This window comes from Magnolia sinica, chromosome 10 (assembly GCF_029962835.1).
Source record: "Magnolia sinica isolate HGM2019 chromosome 10, MsV1, whole genome shotgun sequence".
NCBI classification, from domain to species: Eukaryota; Viridiplantae; Streptophyta; class Magnoliopsida; order Magnoliales; family Magnoliaceae; genus Magnolia; species Magnolia sinica.
This window is the reverse complement of record NC_080582.1, coordinates 10,097,034-10,120,185: the sequence shown is the minus strand read 5'-3', so window position 1 is coordinate 10,120,185 and position 23,152 is coordinate 10,097,034. Positions and strand designations below refer to the sequence as shown.

Below are 23,152 nucleotides of genomic sequence, written 5' to 3'. Positions count from 1 at the left end.
TCTATCAAGGGCTTCTTTAGGTGATGGCAAATTGGCATGGGAGCCTCATGCAGAGTGTAGAGAATGCCCCTTCTTACAGGTCCTTAGTCTCTATGGGGCGAAAGAAACAACAGCTGTTTTGGAGATGTTTCTAAAACGTCTCTCTCTCTGTGCCTATGTATTCTTTGGGGCATTGTTGTTTTATTAATAAATTGTCATCCTTATATATATCATGGTTTGCAGGATTATGGCCTACAAAACAGTAATGATGGAAAACCCATTCTGTCCCATTCCATCTTTCACAGAGCATAATTCTGCAAACAGCAGTTGGAAGGGCATTGGGCATTGGGGCATCTCCAAAAAACATGGCAAAATTCCACCCAGATGGGGCCTAAAGTCAAATGACATCTTTGTCAAGAACCTAACCAATACACCAAAAGCCCTAGGAATGATAGAACCCATCAAGCTAGGCTCTTCAAACCATTGGGATTGTAAAACTTTCTCACTAGATTACGATTAAGGGTTAAAATTGGTGTATTAGGTACCATGTTGTTCATGACTGATACACGTCTGGTGGTCCCAAGTTTTGCACAAAAAATAGTCTCAAATTCCCCACAAAATGCAATCCGACGTGTTAATAAATACTTGTCACCCTCGAATACATTATTTTAATATGCAAATCAAGAAGTTGTTTGTGTGACCTGTCCATGATGTGGGATGTGGAAAAAAAAAGGTGAGAAAAAGAGAGGCATAATGTGCATTATAGCTTCCTGACAATTGACGACATTGTGAACGTTTATGAAGATGGCATATATAATGTCATTAGAAAGCTAACAATAAACCTGTCCTAGACAACGCCAAAAGGCAATTGGTCCACAAACAATCTCTAAAATAAGGTAATTTTAGGGGTTATTTTGAGTTTAAAGTTGAAATATACTTTTTTTAAACATCAGTTTTTGCTATTTTTAAAGCATCTCATCACATGTTTACAACATGAACGTGTCGTTGTCCAAAACATAACATATGTTCAATGACCATTGTCAGCTTCTATGCCCCTTCTTTTGGCTAAACCTATACTACCACCTAAAACCCCCTTCAGCAGGCCTTCCTGCTTCATAGTCGGGTTGGAGAAACACAAGATATTATCTTCTATCATCTTATCTAGGGTTGAAGTATCACCTTTCTCATCTCCATCTCCTCTCTCAATAGATTTCTCCATCTTTAAAGCATCATCAAAGCTAACCAAATCCTCCAACTGATCTGCAAAATCTTGCTGCTTTTCCGTGTTACCGACAATATCCGAATCAAGCAATGAGATGGGTTCTGCATGCTGACTCGGGTTTACTACTTTACGAGGTCTAAAGACTTCAAAAATAAGGAAGACATCTGATAGGCCTAACATGACGAGTCTGCTTAAGAGCATGAAAGGGGTCGATCTAGCAACTGCGTTTCTGATGTCGGAGCAGGCTATCTGTACTTGTCCCTTCAGATTCGTTCGGCAATGCTTCAAGATCTTGTTGAGGCCGTCGTTGTGGCTGGATATGTCCTGTCTAAAAAATATGGTTGGGAAAAGATGTAAGTTTTCCAGCTTTTACCAGGGAGACATCGGATAAGAGACAGGAGAGAGATGGGAGACTTACACGAGAGGTGAGAAATGGACGAACCACAAACCCTACAATCGAGCCCACGAGCAAACATAGCACTCCTACCACACAGACTAACGGCACGCCCAACTCTGAAAAAAAAAAAAGAAAAAAGAAAAAAGAAAAAAAGAAAAATATGACAAGGTGCATTCAAATGTGAAGTGAATTGAATTCCAAACATTAGTTCAATCAAGAGGGAGTGCCGAAAAATAATAATATTTCCCAATATCTGTAATGAGGAAGTGGCAATCAAATTGCAATTATGTCTCTTCCAAGTCCTGCTTTAGAGTGACATACTTGGGAATTAGAGCCCAGACCCTCAATGCAAATGCTAAGGAAACTACAATTTGGTTAGTTCCAGAATAAGGATTTCATTTCAATTAGATAGTGCATCCAAACACACTAAAAAGTAACAAAGAAATTCTATTTATAAAACGAGATACGACGACTTGTTTGTTTCCAAAAGTCACATGGAATTGAATGGCTAGACTACCATGTCAATTCACCTGGTAACGACTCATTAATTGTACCTGCAGCACATGTCAAGAAATCTAGATGGTTCAAATCATGGGTCCATTGTGGGTGGAACGTATCCCAAGAATCTCACTGCTCAAACAACGCAAATCATCTGAGGTTGGTAATTGAATTTGGACCAAATAACATTTACTTAAATTCCTTTTGAATTGTCCATTTGATGGTACCGATTAGATAATTACAATCATTTGACAAGGGTGAATAGGAAGGTATAGTCCATGCATGGGGCTCGCCACTTTGATGCTTTGGATGGCATGCACACATGACACATGCATGAAGGATGCATAGACTCTTAAGAAAAAGGGAAACAAAGAACTGGATAAAGATCATAGTAGTTTGGCCTGCCGGAGTTGAAACTACAAACAAGTAATCACTCATCAAGAAACACAAGCAATGATCGATCAGAATTCTTCCTATGGTCTGAAAGTGTGAAATTCCTCTATGCAGTCCAGGTGGACACACCTATGGTCATCAACAGCATTGGCTGGGTGGTATCCACCATGGATTGCATCTGGGCCATTTTGATGAAGGGCCAGAAAATGGACGTCAATACAAAAGATGGTGTTACCATGTTTGCAAGCTCTTAATATAAGGCTGTTACCATCTAATCAGGGTGATCTTGGGACCATGTGGAATCCATTGTGGGCCCATCCAACTAATGGTCCATTGTGATTGCAGGAGGACCTGTAATGATTTGGAAAGCCTCTTTCTCACCCACATGCTTACAGTGAGGAGAATATGATAATTTATAATAACAAGATTAAATCCTCTATTACATACAGCGAGCTGTAAATGATGATTTTATGAGATCTAAAATAGTTGTACATGAAGATTGAGTGAACATGTGGGATACTCACATGTGTTTATGCAAACATGCGAGTGTCCTTCTACACGTCTCCTCAGGTGAAATTGTCCATCAAGGATGGTAAACTTGTTAGGAAGGAGACCAAAACGACAACTTGGACCCTGTAGCCATATGAGTTGAGAGTGCTTTTGCACTGTCCATCTTTGTTCGAGCTAGAATGTCTCGAATAAATTTTCTCTGGAAGAGGAATAAGCCATTAGGGCCACAAGAGCTTCAATTCCTAGAAAATTATGAAGTGGTCATAAGTCCTTGATAGCTATGGCAGCCTGTAGACGATTAATGAGGTCCTAAATGCTGCTAGCACTGAGCCGATGACAAGTATATTGTCAATGTAGACAAGAAGGGATTTGGTTGCAGTAGAGTGTCCTGTCATATAAATAAGGATGTATCATCCTTGGAGCTAGTGAAGTCCAATTGAAGAAGGTAAGAGTTGACATTGGTAAGTTGAGGAGCCTGTTTTAAACTGTACAAGGCTTAAGTGGCAAACGTGATTGGGAAATCATGGATCAACGAATCCCAGTGGCTATTTCATGTAGACTTCTTCCTCAAGGACACCATGAAGGAAATCATTTCGAACATCCAATCGGTGTAAGGGCCAATTTTAAGAAAGGTCATAGGAAAGGACCATTCTAATGGTTGTAGTTTTCACTACGGACCTGATTGTGTTGACAATCAGCATAGTCAAGTCCTTTCACCACCAAGTGGGCCTTGAATCGATTGATGGAGCCATTGGCTTTTCTTTTGAGCTGGAAGACCCATATGCAACCAACCACATTCACGTTTGGGTGCATTGCAACTAAGGACCATGTGCCATTTCTCATGAGAACATTGAACTCTTCAATCATAGCTGAGGGAGGTTGTGATGAGTATAAGGTGGTTAGGGTTCTGAGGGAGGAGGAATAGGTTGAGGAGAGTGTTGGGTGTCTGATGCAGGAACATGTGATGACCTACTCCTAGATGCATGTATAATCAGGTTAAAGAATGTTCAAATAAATACACTAATTAACTAACCGTTTCCAATCAAAGGGATTAGGTAAATTTCAACACAAAGATGAGGTTATTCCGTTAGGATCATGCCCCTTAGCATAAAATCGCGTAAACAGTAAAAATGGAGGACCTAAGGACATGAGGATATCTCAGATCTAGCATAAGTCAGTCCATGGTCAAGTTTGGATATGATTCTACTGACTAACCATCCCTCTTTTCCGTTCAAACTAGAAATGGGATATCCAGAGAGGAACGAAAGGGGTGAAGAATGAATGGTTTGAGATGAAGAAAGTATAGGTCCTTTTGTCGTCAAAAGAGAAGGATGATGATTCTTACCTTTTCCTGTACCTTGAAGATTTAGAAAGAAGGAAACCTGAAATCGATGTGGAATCCTCAACACCGAAGGGTCAATCCTGAAACCCTAATATCTTGAATAAAGAGGAAGAAAAATACGAATTTCTACTCATTCAATAATAATCAAAATAAGGTTTCTCACAACGAATATATGAGCTATGGAAAAAGTAAAAGTGCACTAAAGCCCCTGAAAACAAGAAAAATAACAAAAAAAATGAAAAAATAATGAAAGTACAATAAAACCCCTGAAACAAGGAAAAAAAAACAAAAATGTCTAAAACTAAAACACCTGCGTGGTAGGGTGTGAAATCCGACCCATAGATCTATGGTCAGGGTGTGGTCATGCTGCTCCTGCACTCGTAGCACGTCAAAAAATGGGTCTGATGGACCCAACGTCCATCCACATCAACTCCTCCGCTCCGGTACTTTGTCGGCGACGCCTCCTCTAGTCTATACTCTAAAGGGTGCACCACTGATGTCCGCATCAATGTCAGACATCGTGGGGCGCCAACGTATTTGATAACGGTAATGGTGGCCATAATGGCCAATTATATAGCCTTTATGATACAGGCTGTAACATACGCAGCAGGAGTTGACAGCAGTTACGGATGCCAAATCTGGGAAGTAAGATTTGCTTAGAGGGTGACAGAAGTTAATAGAGAGGCAGAGATGATCGGAGAAGGAGAGGAGGGATTCGGTAGTGGTTTCGGATGGTGTTGGGTAGCGAGTTGCACCAGGGTTTTGCAAGGGGATGGGTTCCAAGGGTCTTGTGGGTAGAGCATCTCAACACTGGAGAAGATAGTGACTCCGACAATACGCAAGTTTTCTGATCAATATAGAGGATGGTGTTGTGATTTTTGGTGAAGACAATATTGCCCTATATGTTAGACAAAGGCTCTAGATACCATGTTATGATTTGAAAAGCCTCTTTCTCGCCTACTTGCTTACAGTGAGGAGGACATGATAATTTATAATAAGAGAACACGATAATCTATAATCACAAGATTACATCCTCTATTAGATAAAGTGAGTTGACGAGATGAAGATTTTATGAGTTTTAAAATAGTTGTACATGAAGATTGAGTGAATCTATGTGTTGTATGCTCACGTGTGAGTGTCCTTTACACGTCCAACCTAGACCCAAACCAACCCAACAAAGGAAGTTGCACCATACTAAAGTAAGAACATTGCTCCAATAAACATTACGGAAGCCTTCAAGTTGTAATTAAACATGCATAGCACAATGAGCAAAATTAAACATGTTAGAAACTAGGAAACTAGATACACCATGAAAACAACCATAGATCAAGGTATTGTTATATCTTTCTTTGCATTTAGATTGACGACCTCAACCTGTTTTTTGGGCAAGTGGGTCCTAAGTCCTAACGCAGGTCCAATTGTCAGACCTGTTGGCCCATTTTTGGACTGGATATTGCTTTTGGTTAAATAATAAAAAACTGAGGATTAATAGCCATCTACTAGGCTACTAGCCTAGTGGTTTTGAGTGTTTGGTTTCAAGGTTTAGAGTATCTTCTGAAACCAGTATGTATCACCTGATACTTACTAGTACCATCCATGAACAATACAGTTGTATTGGGCCATATCAGCCTGAAAAAACCCAATACAAAGGCCATACAAGCAACATGAACCTGTATCGGTGGTGAACAACACAATATGTAGTAAGTTTATTTAAAACCTCACTTGGTAATGCGGAGGCATTTTCACACCTGGCTTGAGTGGGGTAGCCTATGGGATGCAGGGGGCCAGGGGCACACTCGAGGTGGGTGGCCCGTAGAACCCGTGGATTTGGGGCCCGTGTGAGGCGAAGCCCATTGATTTGGGGCTCACGAGGAGGGTTCAGCCGAGGACCTAACCCATGGATTTGGGCCTGGGCTTATGAGATAAAGGGATTAATTTGCCATGTTCTATTAGTTCGAGCTTTTAGAGCAAGTGGTTAATTGTCCTGCATCACTTGGTTTTCTAGAACTTGTTCATTCAAGACTTCAACTGTGAAGGATGTAGTTGCATATATATATATATATATATATATATATATATATTTACAAAACAGTTACCCCCATGAACTGAAAGGTGACATGGCCTATTTTGGCAGCCAGTTCCAGTTCAAACCAGGCAAACCACGTGGTTATACAACATTGATTTTGATGGATTAAATGGAAGGCAGGTGAGTCTGAGCACCTCCAAACCACTTACATCTTGCCTTCATTTTAACCAATTGCAAATAAGAATCCATTAACAAAAGCAGAAAGATATGAAGAATAGTGCCTTTTACACACTTCTTCAATGACTTCAAAGAATCAAATACAGACATAATGATAGTAAGAAAATAAAGCAACAAAAAGGAGACCCAGCTAAGAAATATAGAACATAATAAAGGGGGTTTTAACCTATGCTTGGGCTTTAAGAATAGGTATGAACTAGACAAATCATGCCTCAAATGGGGGACAGGTAGAAAAAAGAAAAGAAGTGAAAGATTAAAGAAAGGATACTTCAACTCCCTCTTATCTTTGTAGACCTACGTCTCTAGCAGGATGCACACCTCAAGGGATGTGGTTTATTGCTTCAAATACACTTTTCTCATGGCCATTTTGGGAGCACAAAAATTATTTTTCAATTTTGGAATTTCTACTGCTAGTCATATTATATATTTCAAAAAATTGCAAAATGCAACTCTTTTGTGTTTGTATTGTAAAGAAAAAAACTCTTTCATATCCACATGACTAGTTCTTGATCTTTGAAAATTATGCTAATAATAGAAAATGAAAAATTGCAATTATTTTTCTTGATGCTAGAACACAAATGCAGGCTTAAGAACTAGACGCATTGTGAACAGTCAGCTCCTTGATCAATATCATTTGTTTCAAGAAAAGGGGTGCTATCATATTACAATAATGAAGAGGGCTACTTTTAGCAGGAATCATTATTAGATTTCTTTTTTTCTTTTTCTTTTTTTGGTTAAATTCAAAACATTCAAGAAAATTAATTGTTGCTTACCTAATCGCGACTCATGAGCACAATCCTCTGCTTTCAGATAGATCTGCCTAATCAAACTATTGCCTCGATCTGAAATCAGCAAGACGCATGTTTTCGGAATGAAGGTTAGATCAAAATCAGTTGAGAATGTTGCATTCTGAGCAGGCCCATCGACATTCCCTGTCTTGCTGGAGCTGCCGCCGGCAATTGTGGTCACGCCTATGTCATAATGTCATCACAAAACAAAGGTGAATTGAATATTCAAATCCTACCAGGAGCAAAACCATGTAATTTCAAAAGCTTTGTATTGCATTAGATAATTATTTTATCACAACCAAATTAAAGCTACTATTTCACTTTAGGAATGATCTCAAACCATTACATTCACATGAAATCCAATTGTGTGCCAAGTACCAACATGTCTGTAATGTGTGTGGAACATCTAGGCCATGCAAAAGGTGGACCACCATGAAAGATTGCCTGGTGCAGAAATAGGCAAGTCCACTCATCAAGCGGTCCACATTATACTAAAACATTGGATGTTTTAAATCAGACCTGCCACTTTGATCTAACACACACATGTAGCCCATACGATGGGTGGGCTGACCTGATTTATGTGCCTGGTAGGTAGGGCTTTGATCTAACATACACAGGTAGCCCATATGATAGTGGACCGCCCTGATTTTTGTGCCTGGTAATCTTCATGATGAGGCCCACCTAATGCAAGCCTCAAAGGTCCCACATACATGAGAAGTTCATATGTGATTTAATATGACTGGGTTGTGGGTAACGATACCCCTTTCCTTCCCACTTCTTAAGCATGGAAATGGGAACTTTGCTTGGAAGTGATGCACTAGCCAAGCCTGGGTACAGTAGGGTTGTTTTAAGGTGGGCAGCCAGTCATAGAACTTTAGCCAAGCAATCATGGGAGTTCCAATCTTGAATAATCATCACCTAAGCCTTATCCCAACCAATTCGGTTCAGCCACATGAATTATACAAACACACATTTGGAAGCCTTATCCTCAAAATGTGGTGATCCCATGAGAGGGAAAAAAATGAACAAATAAAAAGAATTAAAAAAAAAAAAAAAACCCAGAATATATACACAATATATACTATTAAAGGAATGATACAAAAAGACCGGCTGATAGAAAATTAGAATGAGATGATCCCATTATTCGAATATGGGATGTCAGTGGCATGATGATAACCTTCGTGTAGCAGGTACCATTGCTGCTCTTTACTTTCTTTGCCATTCATTTGTAGGCCATCAATTGGATGGTTAGGATCATCCATCAATGCAAGCATGGAACTATGCCTAATCCACATTGGTCCTTTCAGATGAATGCTCAAACGTTCCAAGAACATAGTGGTACTATGAAGAACAATATAATCCTTAACTTGTGGATATGCAGTGTCCTTAAGCCTTGAGTGCGTAAATGCCCTTGGTCATCCAAACTGTTGGTCTAATGGGCCCAAATGTGGTGGACCATGGCCAAAGAATGTTTCATATTGAAGATCCAAGCAATCCAATCTTTGGCATTTTCCACCAAATCTTGGACTTTTGATATGTTAACTGTCTATTAGCGAGTCGATGACAAAAACATTGTGATTGTCCAAGCTGGGATGCTTCACCAAAATCCATGGTGGGACTCCTCAGAGCACCAAACTATGGGCCCACTTGTACAAACTAATGACCCACCATTTCAATGGAAAGCATGATCAACCACAATCTCTCAAGGACATTCTACACATCGTTTGGTTGATTATCATTCAATTCCTCCTCTAGTTCTAAATTTCAAAGTTAGTCCTTTCGTCGATAGGAAAAGGTGAAGAGAAGCAAGTACTAGGTGAATTCACATACGAGATTGAAGAGGTGATCTGTAGCACATGTGCAAAATATTGGGGACTAATCAGATGGAGGAACATGATGAACATGCCCTAGCCCTGAATCAGGGGACTAGGTAAAGGCTACATGTGTATGAGAGAAATGGTATGGTTAGAAACAAACGAACAATGGTCTATATGCATTATACATGTGTGTATTGCCTGATGAGTGAATATCCTAACTTTTGGGCTAGGGCATTCAGGGCAGCCCCCACCTGATGAGCGCCTCAGATCTTACAATGTGTGCCATGAATCTTCTTGTCAAGAACTCATGTGAATTGCCACATTTCTCAAAGGAGAATGGTCCATGGATACTACATCATCATCATCATATCTTAACCTTTCTCACAACAATTAGGGGTTGGCTTTTGCATAGTAGATTGACAGAGTTTTTTTGGCTGCACACCAGACATCAACTTTCCCCTTTTAAACCGGCCATAGCAGAGGTTCGCATTGACAACACTCACATGCCAGCATGGTCCCACCATTATTGAACCCCATCCTATTAGCACACCAAATGGCAAGCAAGCAAACTGTTAAACTCAAAGCACCACACACATGAAAGGTCATGCTTTTACAGTTGGCTGCACAAAATAGCATAGAACCCACAAAACATGACTACCAACACAACTTATATGTCAACACCACCACGAACTGCACTAAATCCGCTTCACTTGAATTTGTGCCTAAGCTCCATGAATAGTGCATACAACGATAAATTGCCACATGGTTTCCTCAATATCATTTGACTAATTTGCCAGTGGTGAGGAACACGTACACTTGAGTAGGTGATGGGCCCAAAGGTTGGTGATGGGTGCATGCACCAATTATCCAAAGTATAATTTTCAGAGAGAGAGAGAGAGGAAACATAACCCTAATTTTCAACCATTAAAACTTCATTCCTGTGGCATGTCCCTTGTTACCAGTTTCACTTTTTACACTTTTAAGTTTTGGAAGTTATATACTGAAAGAGATCAAAGTAACTGATGTGGCCTGAGTTCATACCATCACACAACTATCCAAAACAAAATCAAGCAAGGAAACAACAACATACCTGATTTGGAAATCTTGCGAATTGCATGGTTGTTCTTGTCTGCAACATAAATATTCCCCTTTGAATCAACGGCGAAGCTTCGTGGATGATTGAATGTCGCATCTGTCAGATCTCCATCTGAAAATCCAGCAACCCCATTCCCAGAAAGATGATTGATATTCTTGCCATCTGCAACAAACAGGTGAAGAAACCTTTAAAATAGATAAAATAAGAAAAGAACACAATGGAAGTTCAGCAACACTTCTTAAGTTGTGGTGTATCATCCACCATCATGTAGCACCCACACACATAAATCCAAACAGTCCATATCCTAATGCCCATTATAGATTTAGCATAGACCAAAATCACACTGACCATCCAATTGATGGCTACGTAATGCAGGGGCATTTTCACACCGGGCTCGGATGGGGTAGACTGTGGGATGCAGGGCACACTCGGGGTGGGCAGCCCGTGTGAGGGAGGTGGCTCATGTGAGGTGGGCCCCACCTGTATGAGGCAGGTGACTCGTGTGAAGTGGAACCCATGTAATGTGGGGCCCACGAGAGGGGTTTGGCCGAGGTCCTAACCCATGGGATGTGGGGCTTGGGCTATCAGATAAGGGGATTGATTCGCCATGCTCTATCAGTTCAAGCTTTTAGAGCAAGTGGTTAATTGTCCTGCATTAAAGTGGTATTAGAGCGGAAGGTCTCGTGTTCGAGACTCCTCACTGAGGGTGATTAATGCATGGGCATTTTCACACCGGGCTCGAGTGAGGTGGCCAGTGGGATGCAGGGGCACACTTGGGGCGGGTGGCTTGTGTAAAGCGGAACCCATGTGAAGTGGGGCCCAGGCACAATACATGAAATGGTCGGATCTTAGACAGGTTTTCTAAGTGTGCAACTATTGACCATTAGCATTAATGGGCAACACATGACATCAGCCATACAAGCAATGGAATTGACGGTTTCGATCAATCAAATGGACTTTAGGGAGGGCCCATATAAGTATGGTGTGTGTAGCCATTTGGTGCGCCCTAGAGTATCAGAAACCCTTTTGTTTACGAGGGATATTGGCAATGGATTTCCACTGGAAGATGGTGCAATGGAATCAAACGATTGGGAAGGATTGCGCTACCTATCAACCCTATAAATCAAGGGTCCTGATCCCCTCTCCTTTCACCTATCTCAAGCAATAAAAGCCCCATCAATCAAATAGTGAGGAGTGGAAGATTGCATGATGACCTTCGTCGTAGGTGTTAATAGCAAATGGTGCAGGTATGATTTTCAGTTACATCCAATGTTCGAGTTGTCGCTATCGCTACAAGTTTTGCTAGTCGGAGATAAAGATAAAATACCGTTTTCACCGATAACCGGAAATGCTGGGAAAAATGGTGAAATATAGGAATAATGGTGGAATTTTTTAGTGAAACTTCAAAAGAAGCTAATATACACATATTTGTTGCATATTTAGGAATCAAAACATTGCAAAAAGAATGCATACATAACAAATTTCCATTAATAGGGCCTAAAAGTATATGTTGTCGTAAGAAATCAGTCCAATGGTACAACAACAATCACTTAAATCTTATTAAACTAATTAACAAGCAAATAAACATGCATAAAGTATTCATGCATTATATATTTATGCATAAATAAGCATATAAACACAATACACCTGCATGATGATCCAACCATCCATCCCATTCATCCATTTAACCATCCACCATCCATCCCATCCAACCATCTCATCCATCCATCCTTCCAAGCATCCCATCCCATTCATCCAATTATCCAAACATCCATCCAACCATCTAACCATCCCATCCATCCAACCATCCATCCATTTAACATCTAACCATCTATCCATCACATCCAATCATCCAATCAAATCATCCATACATCCATCCATCCATCCATCCAACAATCAATTAATCTATCCAATCATTCAACTATCCCATCCAAATCCATCCAACCATCCAATCATCTAAACATCCATGAAACCCATCCAACCATCGAACCATCCCATCTATCCATCTCATCCGATCATCCAACCATCCATCTATCCAACCGTCCACCCAAACATCCAACCATCCCATTCAATCATCTAAACATACATCCATCCATCCCATCTATCCATCCGACCATCCATCCATCCCATCCACCTATTCATTCATCCAACTAACCATCCACCCAAACATCCAACCATCCCATCCATCCAATTATTCATCCAATCATCCAAAATCCATCCGTCCATCCAACCGGCCATCTAGCCATCCCATCTAATCATCCAAACATCCATCCAACCATCCAACTATTCCATCCATCCCATCCAATCATCCAAACATCCATACATCATCCCATCTATCCATCCTAATAGCCATCCCATCCATCCAAATAATTTTCGAAAATATTTTATTTTATTTTAATTTGTGTCCACAAATTAGAGGTTTGGATCGTTCAAACAATCTCATTTTGGAACTGTGACTTAAGCAACCTACTTTCACAACTAAATCGGTGCACTATGAGTTAATATGTATGCCAGGTGTACAATTTTTAAGTGCCGGTGTATCAATCATCATACATTGCCCGAGTATCATATAATTGCTCTATATCTTGATTCTACATAGTAGACCCTTTTTGGAAAATGATAGAAACAGAGCCTTGAAAGTTGAAATTGATAGAGAGAGAGAGTAAAGAGTCATTAATTTTTGCTAGAGAGAGAGTGAGAGAGAGAGAGAGAGACGTTGCAAGGAGGAGGAAGAAGAAGAAGATGAAGTAGATTTTTGCCCCAAGGCCGTTGATAGTGGAGTCGCCCCAAATCAAATGCTCGAATATCTAAATAGATGCAATAAGAGATACCAAAATTGACAACCCAAACCAGATCTGAAACAATTTCAACACATCCTCTCGATTTTCTATTTTTTTTATTTTCGATTTTTTGGAATTTACGCACAAAGCAACTGGTGGAAGTCGAATGTCGTTGGACCAATATTTCCGTGATATTTAAAGATAATATCGTCGAAAGTGTTGAGTGACAATGGTGCTTGGGAGTCTTAGGTGTTGATTCTACCCGATAATATCGAAAATATCTCCATTTTATCGTTTCAACGATAAAATCATTGAAAACTCATTGAAACCCCGAAGGGATGTGATATATGGGGGAGTTGATGTCGGTGACTCGTCGATACCGATATTATTGAGATATTATCGATAATATCGTCAACATTATGAACATTGGTTACATCCTCCTTGTGAAGATTGGGTTTTGGTGCCTATGCTATTTCCTTTGGTTTTTCGGCGTGTGCAGTTGACTCATGTATATGATATATTTGACTCGAAATCATCACTAGCCTGGTAGCTCAAAATCCCGCAGTCAGCTAGACCCTACAAAATCTTTAAAAACCTAAAAGACTAGAGACTCCCTGTTTTGTAACGACTCCTAATCTGATGATGCAGGACATGGAAAAATATGATATGCAAGATTGCAGGCTTAGATCACACCAATTCAGAAACAATCACACAAATTCCACATCCCACATGAAAATCCAAACATTCAATTAAAGGGGAATCTATGCGGGTCCAAGCCGACACAGGCTAGGACTGGACCAATAAAATTATAAACCAAACAATGTCAAAGGGAAATAAAATCAACTACTCATGCATAAAAATCAGTCCCTAATCCAAGGGATTCCCTAATTTCAATTCAAGGAACCCTAAGGTGATAAAAAGGGGCCAATCAATTAGGGATCATGTAATATAGGGTTAGGATTCATGAAAAAATGACTATGAGAGGATAAAAGAGGATAAAAACCTGAGCCAAAAGATGATCCCACGTGTGGACAACAACAATGGCCCAAACGGACGTGCGTGTGATCCCGGTCGCACGTGTGTGGGGCCCACTATTCAGAAAAAGGCCACTTTAGCCCTGGTCAGCCAGGGATGGACTCCAAAACCTCCAAATTTCAGCTCGATCCGATGTACGGTTTATGCGTGGTGCTCCGCCGAAGTTTCAGCTCGCCTGCGGGCCGAATCTGTAATGAAGAAATCTGATGCAACAAAAGGACAAATTCAAAGTACGGATGGTGGGGGAAGATGGAAAAAAAAGATGATGGAAGATGGGGGTGAATTGGGATCGATGTTGCTTCGCACCACGGTAGTTAGCCCTTCGAAAAGGGAGGGCTTCGCACCCACTTTTGAATTCTTCCACAACTCACGAAGAGAGCAGAAAAATAAAGGAGGAATTTTTTTATTAACTTTAATCAATGAAAAGAACTACAAGGGGTGCCTATTTATAGGGAGAACCCTATACCCAAAAACTCGCACCATGTGCGACACCTATTACTTGGCGATGAAGTAAACTAAAATAAAAACCAAACGAGGAAATCTAAAGCGTTCATGATGTTCTAAATAACAACAATAAGCAAAACCTAAAATATAAAACCAATCTGACGAGTGGGCCACGATCATGAGATCCCATGGTGGGCTTTTCTTGACTATCGGGCCACTTTTCTGAACCAAAACTTGACTTCTAGCTAGGAGGCCCTCCCTGGACGTCGTCATCAAGGCAGATCGATGGTGGGGTCCTCCATCTACGTACGTACGTGCGTAGGGGTGGCGGCGTGAGTGCGCGTGTGCGCGTGATGTCCCCATCATCTGAGACCTAAAATTCGGAGTAAAAGACATCGGTGACGGAGAAAGGGGTTAAGTACCTTCACTTAAGTGCAATTTCTACTTTGTAGGATTAGTGGGATTTTAAAGGATTACAAGTTCTAGTATTGCCTTACTTAGTAGTACGAAAAGAAATTGGCATATCACCTGTCAACCATGGACAAGCACTACATAACTGCCAAAGTCCAACTTGGAGATGGAAGTGGGATAACGAAAGCGTTCCTCCCAACGACCAGTATCCAAGTAGAACTAAAGAAAAAGGAAAAAAATAAATAAATTTGACCTCATTTCTATTAGTTAGTTGTGGGCAAGCACCCAGTAACTGTTAGAGCTCGAACTGGAGATAGAAGCAAGAGAATGCAAAGGCATTCCTCCCAGCAACTAGCATTTAAGAAGAATTAGGGGGGGGGGACGTGTTTCTGATATGACAGGATCCGAGAACCCGATAAGTCATCTAAGCGATCTCAGGTTTCTGATATGACAGGATCTGAGAACCTGACAAGTCATAGAGCATACGTCCAGAGAACATCTAGAAAAGTAAGGGGGTTGGAGAAGGACGAAGTGTTGCTACTAATTGTAAGTGAAGTAAAATAAAGCAATAAACGTGTCATCTGTGATGACTGACAAGTGGAGATGTCGGAAAGGGAAGAGACCTGACACTTCGTAAAAGAGATGTTCACATAAGATTTAGGTCGTAGAAATGATTTCTATTAGTTGAATGATGGTTTTGAATGGGTTAGATTATCTTGGATATGATCTAGGATTTGGATGAGTGGCTTGAATGGATTGGATTGGGTTGGATAGCTTGGATGGTGGTTTTGATGGTTTTGGTGTTGGTTTTGGATGAGTGGTTTGGTTGGTGGTTTTAGATGAGTGGTTTGGTTGAGGTAGTGGCTTTGGTTTGGGTGGTGATTTTGGATGAATAGTTTTGGTTGGATGGTTTGAGTTAGTGGCTTTGGGGAGAATAGAAGCTAAAGGAAAGATGGTAGGGGAATATGATGTCAGGAGAATGGATGGCTTGACGGATTTTGGGAGGTGACAGAGAATGGGAGATGAGTTATGGGTGTAGAAAAGCTAAGGGTTTTGGCTAAGACTAGGGCTAGGCTACATGTGGGAAAGGGTTTGGGTGGAGCTCTCCTCTCTCCTCTCTTTTGTGTATTGAAATGAGAGGGGGAGACCCCTTTTTATAATTGGCGTGATGGCAAAGGTCTAATTAGAGGTTGGGTGAGGGTGAAAAATAACACATTGAAGGTTCTCATTGACTAAGAGGGGCTTAACACCACATGGCATCTCCTCATTTTCCCTTGGCATGGCAAGGTATTGAAGAAAACCAAGGGCATTTGGAGTGAGAGTTGACTTTTGGATACGCTCTCCCCTGGATGCACCTCCCTCAGATGAGACCCACTCTCTCTCACCTAACTCTCCTCGAAATTACAGCTCCAGCCCTGTGGCGTGGCACTTGGAGTGCCACATGACTTTGCCACAGAGAATGTCGTTGAATCACCAATGTTTCATGTGGTGTGGTCCACCTAAGATTCATATCCGCTTAATTTTTGGGCTCATACCCTAAAATGATCTGGCTAAATGGATGGATGGCACAAATATAAGACAAATACATCAAAGTGGGCCCATAGTTAGGGATCCATTGAAGCCACGTCCAGGCTACGTAATATCCACAATGTGGTCCATAACTTGATGATTAGTATCGATGTACATGCGTTCCAAGTGTAGGGTGGATGAGACGGTACACTACTTACCCTACAAATAGCTATTTTTCCTTCTTCCCTTTCTTGATCTTGCTCATCAATAAACATATTGTTTGCTGATGGACACAACTTTGTGCATGTACGACACATGGCCTGGCAATCTAACCCATTGATTAGTGCTCCAAGATGGAGGCTATCTTCTCTCTCTCTCTCTCTCTTTCTTTACACACACACACACACACTCACACCACAATGGGATTTCATCACAATGAGTACTTGAACCCATGACCTTGTGTTGAAACTCTTGTGAGTCTACCATTGAGGGATGAGTAAGAACCCTGGTGGCTATCTTAGAAACCTCCAAGAATAATGTACATCATCATCGAATTTTCTTGAATTCTTCTAAACTGTCCATTAATAGCACGCCGCATCAAAGAACAAGGATCTTTTGATCCGAGCGATTTCTTGCAAAGCCTCTATCCAAGGTGATGTGTAACGTGTGCACTGCTAAGGTGTCCAAAGAAGAATTAGTTAATAATTTTTTAGAATAAGAGTCGGTCAAATAAATTTGTTAGGATCAAATATTCTAGGAGAGTTTGTTTAGTTCCCTTAGACTAGGTCTAATAGTTGTTAGGGGATCTTTATAAATTTGTAATTCTGGTGATCTGGGAAGACAGAGAGAGAAAATTCTTATCTCTCTACACTGTCTTAAGAGGCTGACCCCCTCGAAGTGGCCATCTTACAACATTTTCTTTGAAGCAAATGTTATAAGTTTGGTATTAGAGCCCTTCGATCTTACGATGGCTGATGGTACCCGTTTATCCCAGTTATCCCAGCTTACTGATGTTGCGAATCAGCTCAAGTATACTCAAGAATCTCACCAACGGATCCTTGACAAACTGGTTCAACAATTGAGTGTCCTGGCTACTAAGCTATGAGAGTCTCACCCGTATTCAACAACGTGAAAAAGGGGAAGAGTCTGGGGGCCATTCAGTCAATCGACGGCCCAACAGCCGCTACGACGATACTACAAGAATCTTAACCAGAGCAATTCAGTTGGACTGCCCTAGGTTTGATGGGAACGATTCTTCCGGTTGGCTCTACAAAGCACAATAATTCTTCACATATCCTCAAACGCCTCCACACCACCAACCGTTAATTGCATCCTTCCACATGGAGGGAAAGGCTGTTCCGTGGTTCAATTAGATGGAGAATTCCGAGGCCTTGACTAGCTAGGATACCTTTGCAAAGGCCCTTGAAACTTGATTCGGTCGGACCGAGTATGATGATCCTGTGGAAGCTCTCACCAAACTTAATCAATTAACCACCATGGAAGAATATCAGACACGATTTGAAACTCTTGCTAATCGAACCGAAGGATTGACAAAAGCGTTTATGGTAAGTTGTTCCTTAAGTGGCCTCAAGGATGACATTAGGCTGCGTAAAAATGTTCAAACTAGCTTCCTTGTCCGCTGCCTTTGGGTTGGCTCGAATTCAAGAAGAAAAGATCAATTATCAACGTCAGCCACCTCGGAATCACGGAAGCTGCATCATCCCTTCCACCAATCCTGGATCAACGATTGCAAGGAAGCTAACCATGCCAATGCACAGGCTCACTCTAGTAGAGATGAAGGAACGCCATGACCGAGGGTTGTGCTACAACTGTGATGATAAATGGTCACCTGGACATCAATGCAAGGTGCAAAAACTCTATTTGCTTGATGGGATTGAATGTAATGACTTGGTAGCTGAGGAGGCTGAGAAGGATGTTGTTGAAGAACCCCATATCAAGGTTGAGCCTGATGTGACACCGGAAATATCCCTACATGCAATTGCGGTGTGCTAACCCCCCAAAGTATGTGGCTGAAAGGTAAATTAAAATTTTTAAATATTGTGGTGTTGATAGACTCCGGAAGCACTCACAATTTCCTAGACCCTGCAATAGCCAAGAGGGCTAGATTGTCCATCCTTTCTAGTGGGTGATTCGAGGTGATGGTCGTAAATGGAGAAAAGTTAAGCAGTCAAGGAAGGTGCGATGGGGTCACATTGCCATTTCAAAATCGACCCCTTACTACCCGACTTTTACTTGTTAATGTTGGGCGGGTGAGATGCGGTCCTTGGAGCTCACTGGTTAAGAACTCTAGGACCCATTTTGTGGGATTTCTCTAACCTCTCAATGCAGTTCAACGTTGATGGAAAACCTTACAAAATACATGGTGAATCAACCTCAGACCTAGCTATCCTTAATGAGGACAAGCTCAAAAAGACCATCAAATCCGACAGAAGAGGTGTTTTTCTACAAATTTCTAGCATAATGGAGGTCCTACCGCAACCCAAGGTCTATCCACAGATGCAAACAATACTAAACGAGTTTAGGGACGTGTTTAGTGAACCAGAAGGGCTACCACTATCACGGTCTCATGACCATCACATTCCTCTCATAGAAGGAGCTCGGCCCGTTAGCGTGAGACCATATCATTAACAGAAAGATTTGTGCAGGAAATGCTTCAAACTGAAATTATTTGCACTAGCCAGGGCCCATTCTTGTCGCCGGTGTTGTTAGTACGCAAGTTTGATGGGAGTTGGCATATGTGTGTGGACTATTGGGCACTTAACAAGGAGACGGTGAAAGACAAATTTCAGATACCTGTGGTGGACAAGTTGCTTGATAAGTTACATGGTGCTACTATTTTTTCTAAATTGGATCTCCGCTCGGGTTACCATCAGATCTAAGTTCGTCCCAAGGATGTTCCCAAGATGGCATTCAGAACTCATGAGGGTCATATGAATTTCTAGTAATGCCCTTCAGCCTCATAAATGCTACATTGCAAAGCTTAATGAATGAGTTATTTCGCCCATTCTTGTGTAAATTTGTTCTAGTATTTTTCGATGATATACTAATTTACAACAAGAATAGGGAAGAGCATTTAGGACACCTCAGAATTGCATTGGAGGTGCTACAAGCTAATCAATTATTTGCCAAAGAATTAAAATGCAATTTTGGTTGTACTAGCTTTGATTACCTTGGCCACATCATTTCCAAAGATGTGGTAGCCGCCGATCTCTTGCATGTTAAAGCTGGCCAATACTCATCACAATTAAATCCTTACGTGGATTTTTAGGATTAACCGGTTACTACATGAAGTTTGTTAAAAATTATAAAATGATAGCTGGTCCCCTCACATCGTTGCTAAAAAAGAACTCATTTTAGTGGACGGAGGCTGCAACAAAGGAGTTCAACCTCCTTAAGGCTGCCAGGGCCGAACCTCCTGTTCTGGCATTGCCGAATTTCCCGGCAATGGTTGGAGCGGTTCTGATGCAAAAAGGTTGACCACTTGCCTTTTCTAGTCATGCTTTGAAGGGAAGGTCCCTCCTTTTGTCCACCTATGAAAAGGAGTTGTTTGCCTTGGTAATGGCGGTGACGAAATGGCGTCCCTATTTACTTGGACAAAAATTCACGATAAAAACTGATCAGCAAAGTCTCAAATATTTTCTTAAACAACGTATTGGCACCCCAACCCAGCAACGATGGATCTCTAAGTCACTAGGATATACTTTTGTTGTCGATTACAAGAATGGAAAGGAAAATAAAGTAGCTGACGCGCTCTCTCGGCGAGCTGAAGATGGAATTTTGATGGGTATTAAGACCTGTGGCTTCTTGGGTCGATGAGATCCAAACTCATAACAAGAATGACCTAGAACTGCAGCTTATCATGGACCAGTTCATCAAAGGAGAACTCGACCCAACAAGATACACTTCTCATGATGGTCTCTTGTTTTACAAGGGACGGTTCTATTTAAGTCCTAATTCTCCTATTCGATCCAAGGTGCTTCAATAGATGCATGAAAGTCCAATGGCTGGTCATGCCGGGTATTACAAGACATTCTAGCAAGTTAAGGTATATTGTTTTTGGAGTGTCATGCGGTCTTATGTGCATCAATATATCAAGGAGTGTGATGTGTGCTTGGCTACCAAAGGAACAAATCGGAGAATATCTCACCTGTCGGACTGTTGCAACCATTACGGATACCATCATGAATATGGACAGAGATCGCGATGGATTTCATAGATGGTCTTCCTCTTTCTCAAGGTAAGGATTGCATCATGGTAGTAGTTGATCGATTGTCCAAGTATGCATATTTCATTCCTCTCTCTCATCCCTCAATTGCTACAACTATCGCAAGACTCTTCATCGAAAATGTCTTCAAGCTTCACGATATGCCAATATCAATCGTCAGTGATGGAGATCCTATCTTTCTGAGCCTTTTCTAGAAAGAATTTTTCAAGCTACGAGTTACTCAATTAAACTATAACTCAGCTTGCCATCCCCAATTTGATGGTCAATTTGAGATTGTCAACGATGCTTATAGAATTAAGGTGTTTTGCTAGGACAAAAGCAAGGGAATGGGCCAAATGGGTATCCTTAGCTGAATGGTGGTATAATACGCGTACCCATTCGTCTACCAAGATGACACCATACGAGATTATTTATGGTGTTCCACCACCATGCCTTGTGACCTATGTTGCTGGCACTACACAAGTTCAAGCCGTGGAAGATGCACTCATAGGAAGGGATCAAAATTTGAAGATATTGAAAGAGCATTTGGTGGTCGCCCAAGAGAGAATGAAGAGAATGGCCGACTCTCACTGAACCGAACGAGAGTTTTCAGTTGGTTATTGGGTCTACCTGCGACTACAACCATAATGTCAACAATCAGTGGCCATGAGAAAAACACAAAAACTATCTCTGAGATTTTTTTGCCCTTACCAAGTCATTGAACAAATTGGTGCAATTGCTTATTAGCTTCTTCTTCCAGTTGAATCACGCGTCCATCCTATCTTTCATGTGTCAAGCTTAAAAAAGAAGGTGGGAAAAAGGGTTCCAATTCAAGGTCAGTTGCCCCCCATTTTAGATCAAGGTGTTCTTCAACCCCAACCCGAAGAAATTCTAGCTAGCGTATGGTTCGACATGGAAACAAGTCAATAACGGAGGTTCTTGTAAGGTGGCAAGGGTTTGAAAATGCCGATGCAACTTGGGAAAGCTACTATCAACTCAAAGAATGGTCCCCATATTCAAACCTTGAGGACAAGGTTTCTTGAAGGAGGGCATGTAACGTGTGCACTGCTGAGGTGTCCAATGAAGAATTAGTTAATAATTTGTTAAAATAAGAGTCAGTCAAATAAATTTTTTAGGATCAAATATTCTAGGAGAGTTTGTTTAGTTCCTTTGGACTAAGTCTGACGGTAGTTAGGAGATCTTCATAAATTTGTAATACAGAGAGAAAAATCTTATCTCCCTACACTATCTTAGGAGGCTGACCCCCATCTTACAACATTTTCTTTGAAGCAAATTTTCTGCACGTTACATGATGCCCCATTATATGAACGGTTTGGATCACCGACAGTGGGCCCAATGTGTAACTGACCCCGTGTGTGAACTGTCACCACTATCTAGCCCTAGAAACAAACATTTCTCTCTCTTCAATCTTCATCTTGCTCATCAGCACAGATAGTTTGCTGATGAGCATGACTTTGTGCACATGCGTGGCCTATGGTGCAATGATCCAACCCGTTGATATGATGAAACCTACCACAGATGGAGTCCACACCAAAAACCACCAAGAATAATATACACCGTGGATGCATTTTCTTTCTTTCTTGTAAACCGTTAATCGATGGCAAACCACGTCAAAGTGGCGATTTCCAGAGAACCTCTAATCCAAGGCGGCCCAATCACATCAACGGCTTAGATCGCCGAACAGTGTGGTCCACGTGTACTTAAACCCGTGCGTGATCATGATACTGAAAGATTATAACACCTTGAGAGAGCGTGTAGAAGGCGTTGTTGGAAGAATCGAGAAGGAGAAGGGCGTCGTCTTGGGTTCCAGGGAGGAGAGAGAAAGGGTGTACGGTTGGCCGTTGCTTGTTACCGTCGAATACCGTCGAAACGGTATATCCGTACTCCAATACCACAGCAGAAGAAACTGAAAAAAGAGAATTTTTTTTAGATAGAGATGTGATTATGGAAATAAATGCACTTTCTTTTGGGAAATTCTGTAAATTTCTGTCGATTTTACTTACCTTGATTTGGAAGCTGGCGGAGAAGAAAGAGGAGAAAAGATAAAGCGAAAATAAAGAGACGCGCCATGACTAGGAAAATGCCAGCAGAGGAAGAAGAAGCCAGTAGAGGAAGAAGAGCTTGCTTTGATGCTTTTATACACTTTTCCATATGGGCCCACATCGCTTTCTTTTCTACGCGGGTCCACCACTTCGAGTGCTCCTGGAAGCACTTGTACGAAATTCGAGTCCCATCACCTGGAAGTGGGTTACTTACTAATTAAGTAAAGTCTGTTGTCCCCACTGTGATGTATGTGTCTGATCCACGCCGTCCATTCGTTTTACCAGCTCATTTCACCGAAATGGAAGGGAAAAGATCGGCTACTCCCCTGCCGCCAGCCAATGGCTGATGGTCGGTGCTCTATGTGCCTCACTATGATGTA

General features: G+C 41.3%; 1 protein-coding gene across 4 annotated transcripts; it reads right to left on the bottom strand.

Moving 5' to 3' along the window:
- Window positions 1-913: 913 nt before the first annotated feature.
- Window positions 914-22,824, bottom strand: LOC131257943 (uncharacterized). 4 transcript variants are annotated; one of them, XM_058258916.1, is made up of 6 exons: window positions 22,734-22,824; window positions 22,472-22,636; window positions 10,300-10,467; window positions 7,378-7,575; window positions 1,620-1,714; window positions 914-1,525 (listed from the first exon to the last, which is right to left on the bottom strand). In XM_058258916.1, the coding sequence occupies exons 1-6, from the start codon at window positions 22,798-22,800 to the stop codon at window positions 1,007-1,009; spliced, it is 1,212 nt and encodes a 403-aa protein (XP_058114899.1). In that variant the 5' UTR covers window positions 22,801-22,824; the 3' UTR covers window positions 914-1,006. The 4 variants fall into 4 exon arrangements, with proteins under 4 accessions (XP_058114899.1, XP_058114901.1, XP_058114900.1 ...); XM_058258919.1 differs by having other exon boundaries at window positions 1,275-1,529; XM_058258918.1 differs by lacking the exon at window positions 7,378-7,575.
- Window positions 22,825-23,152: the final 328 nt, after the last annotated feature.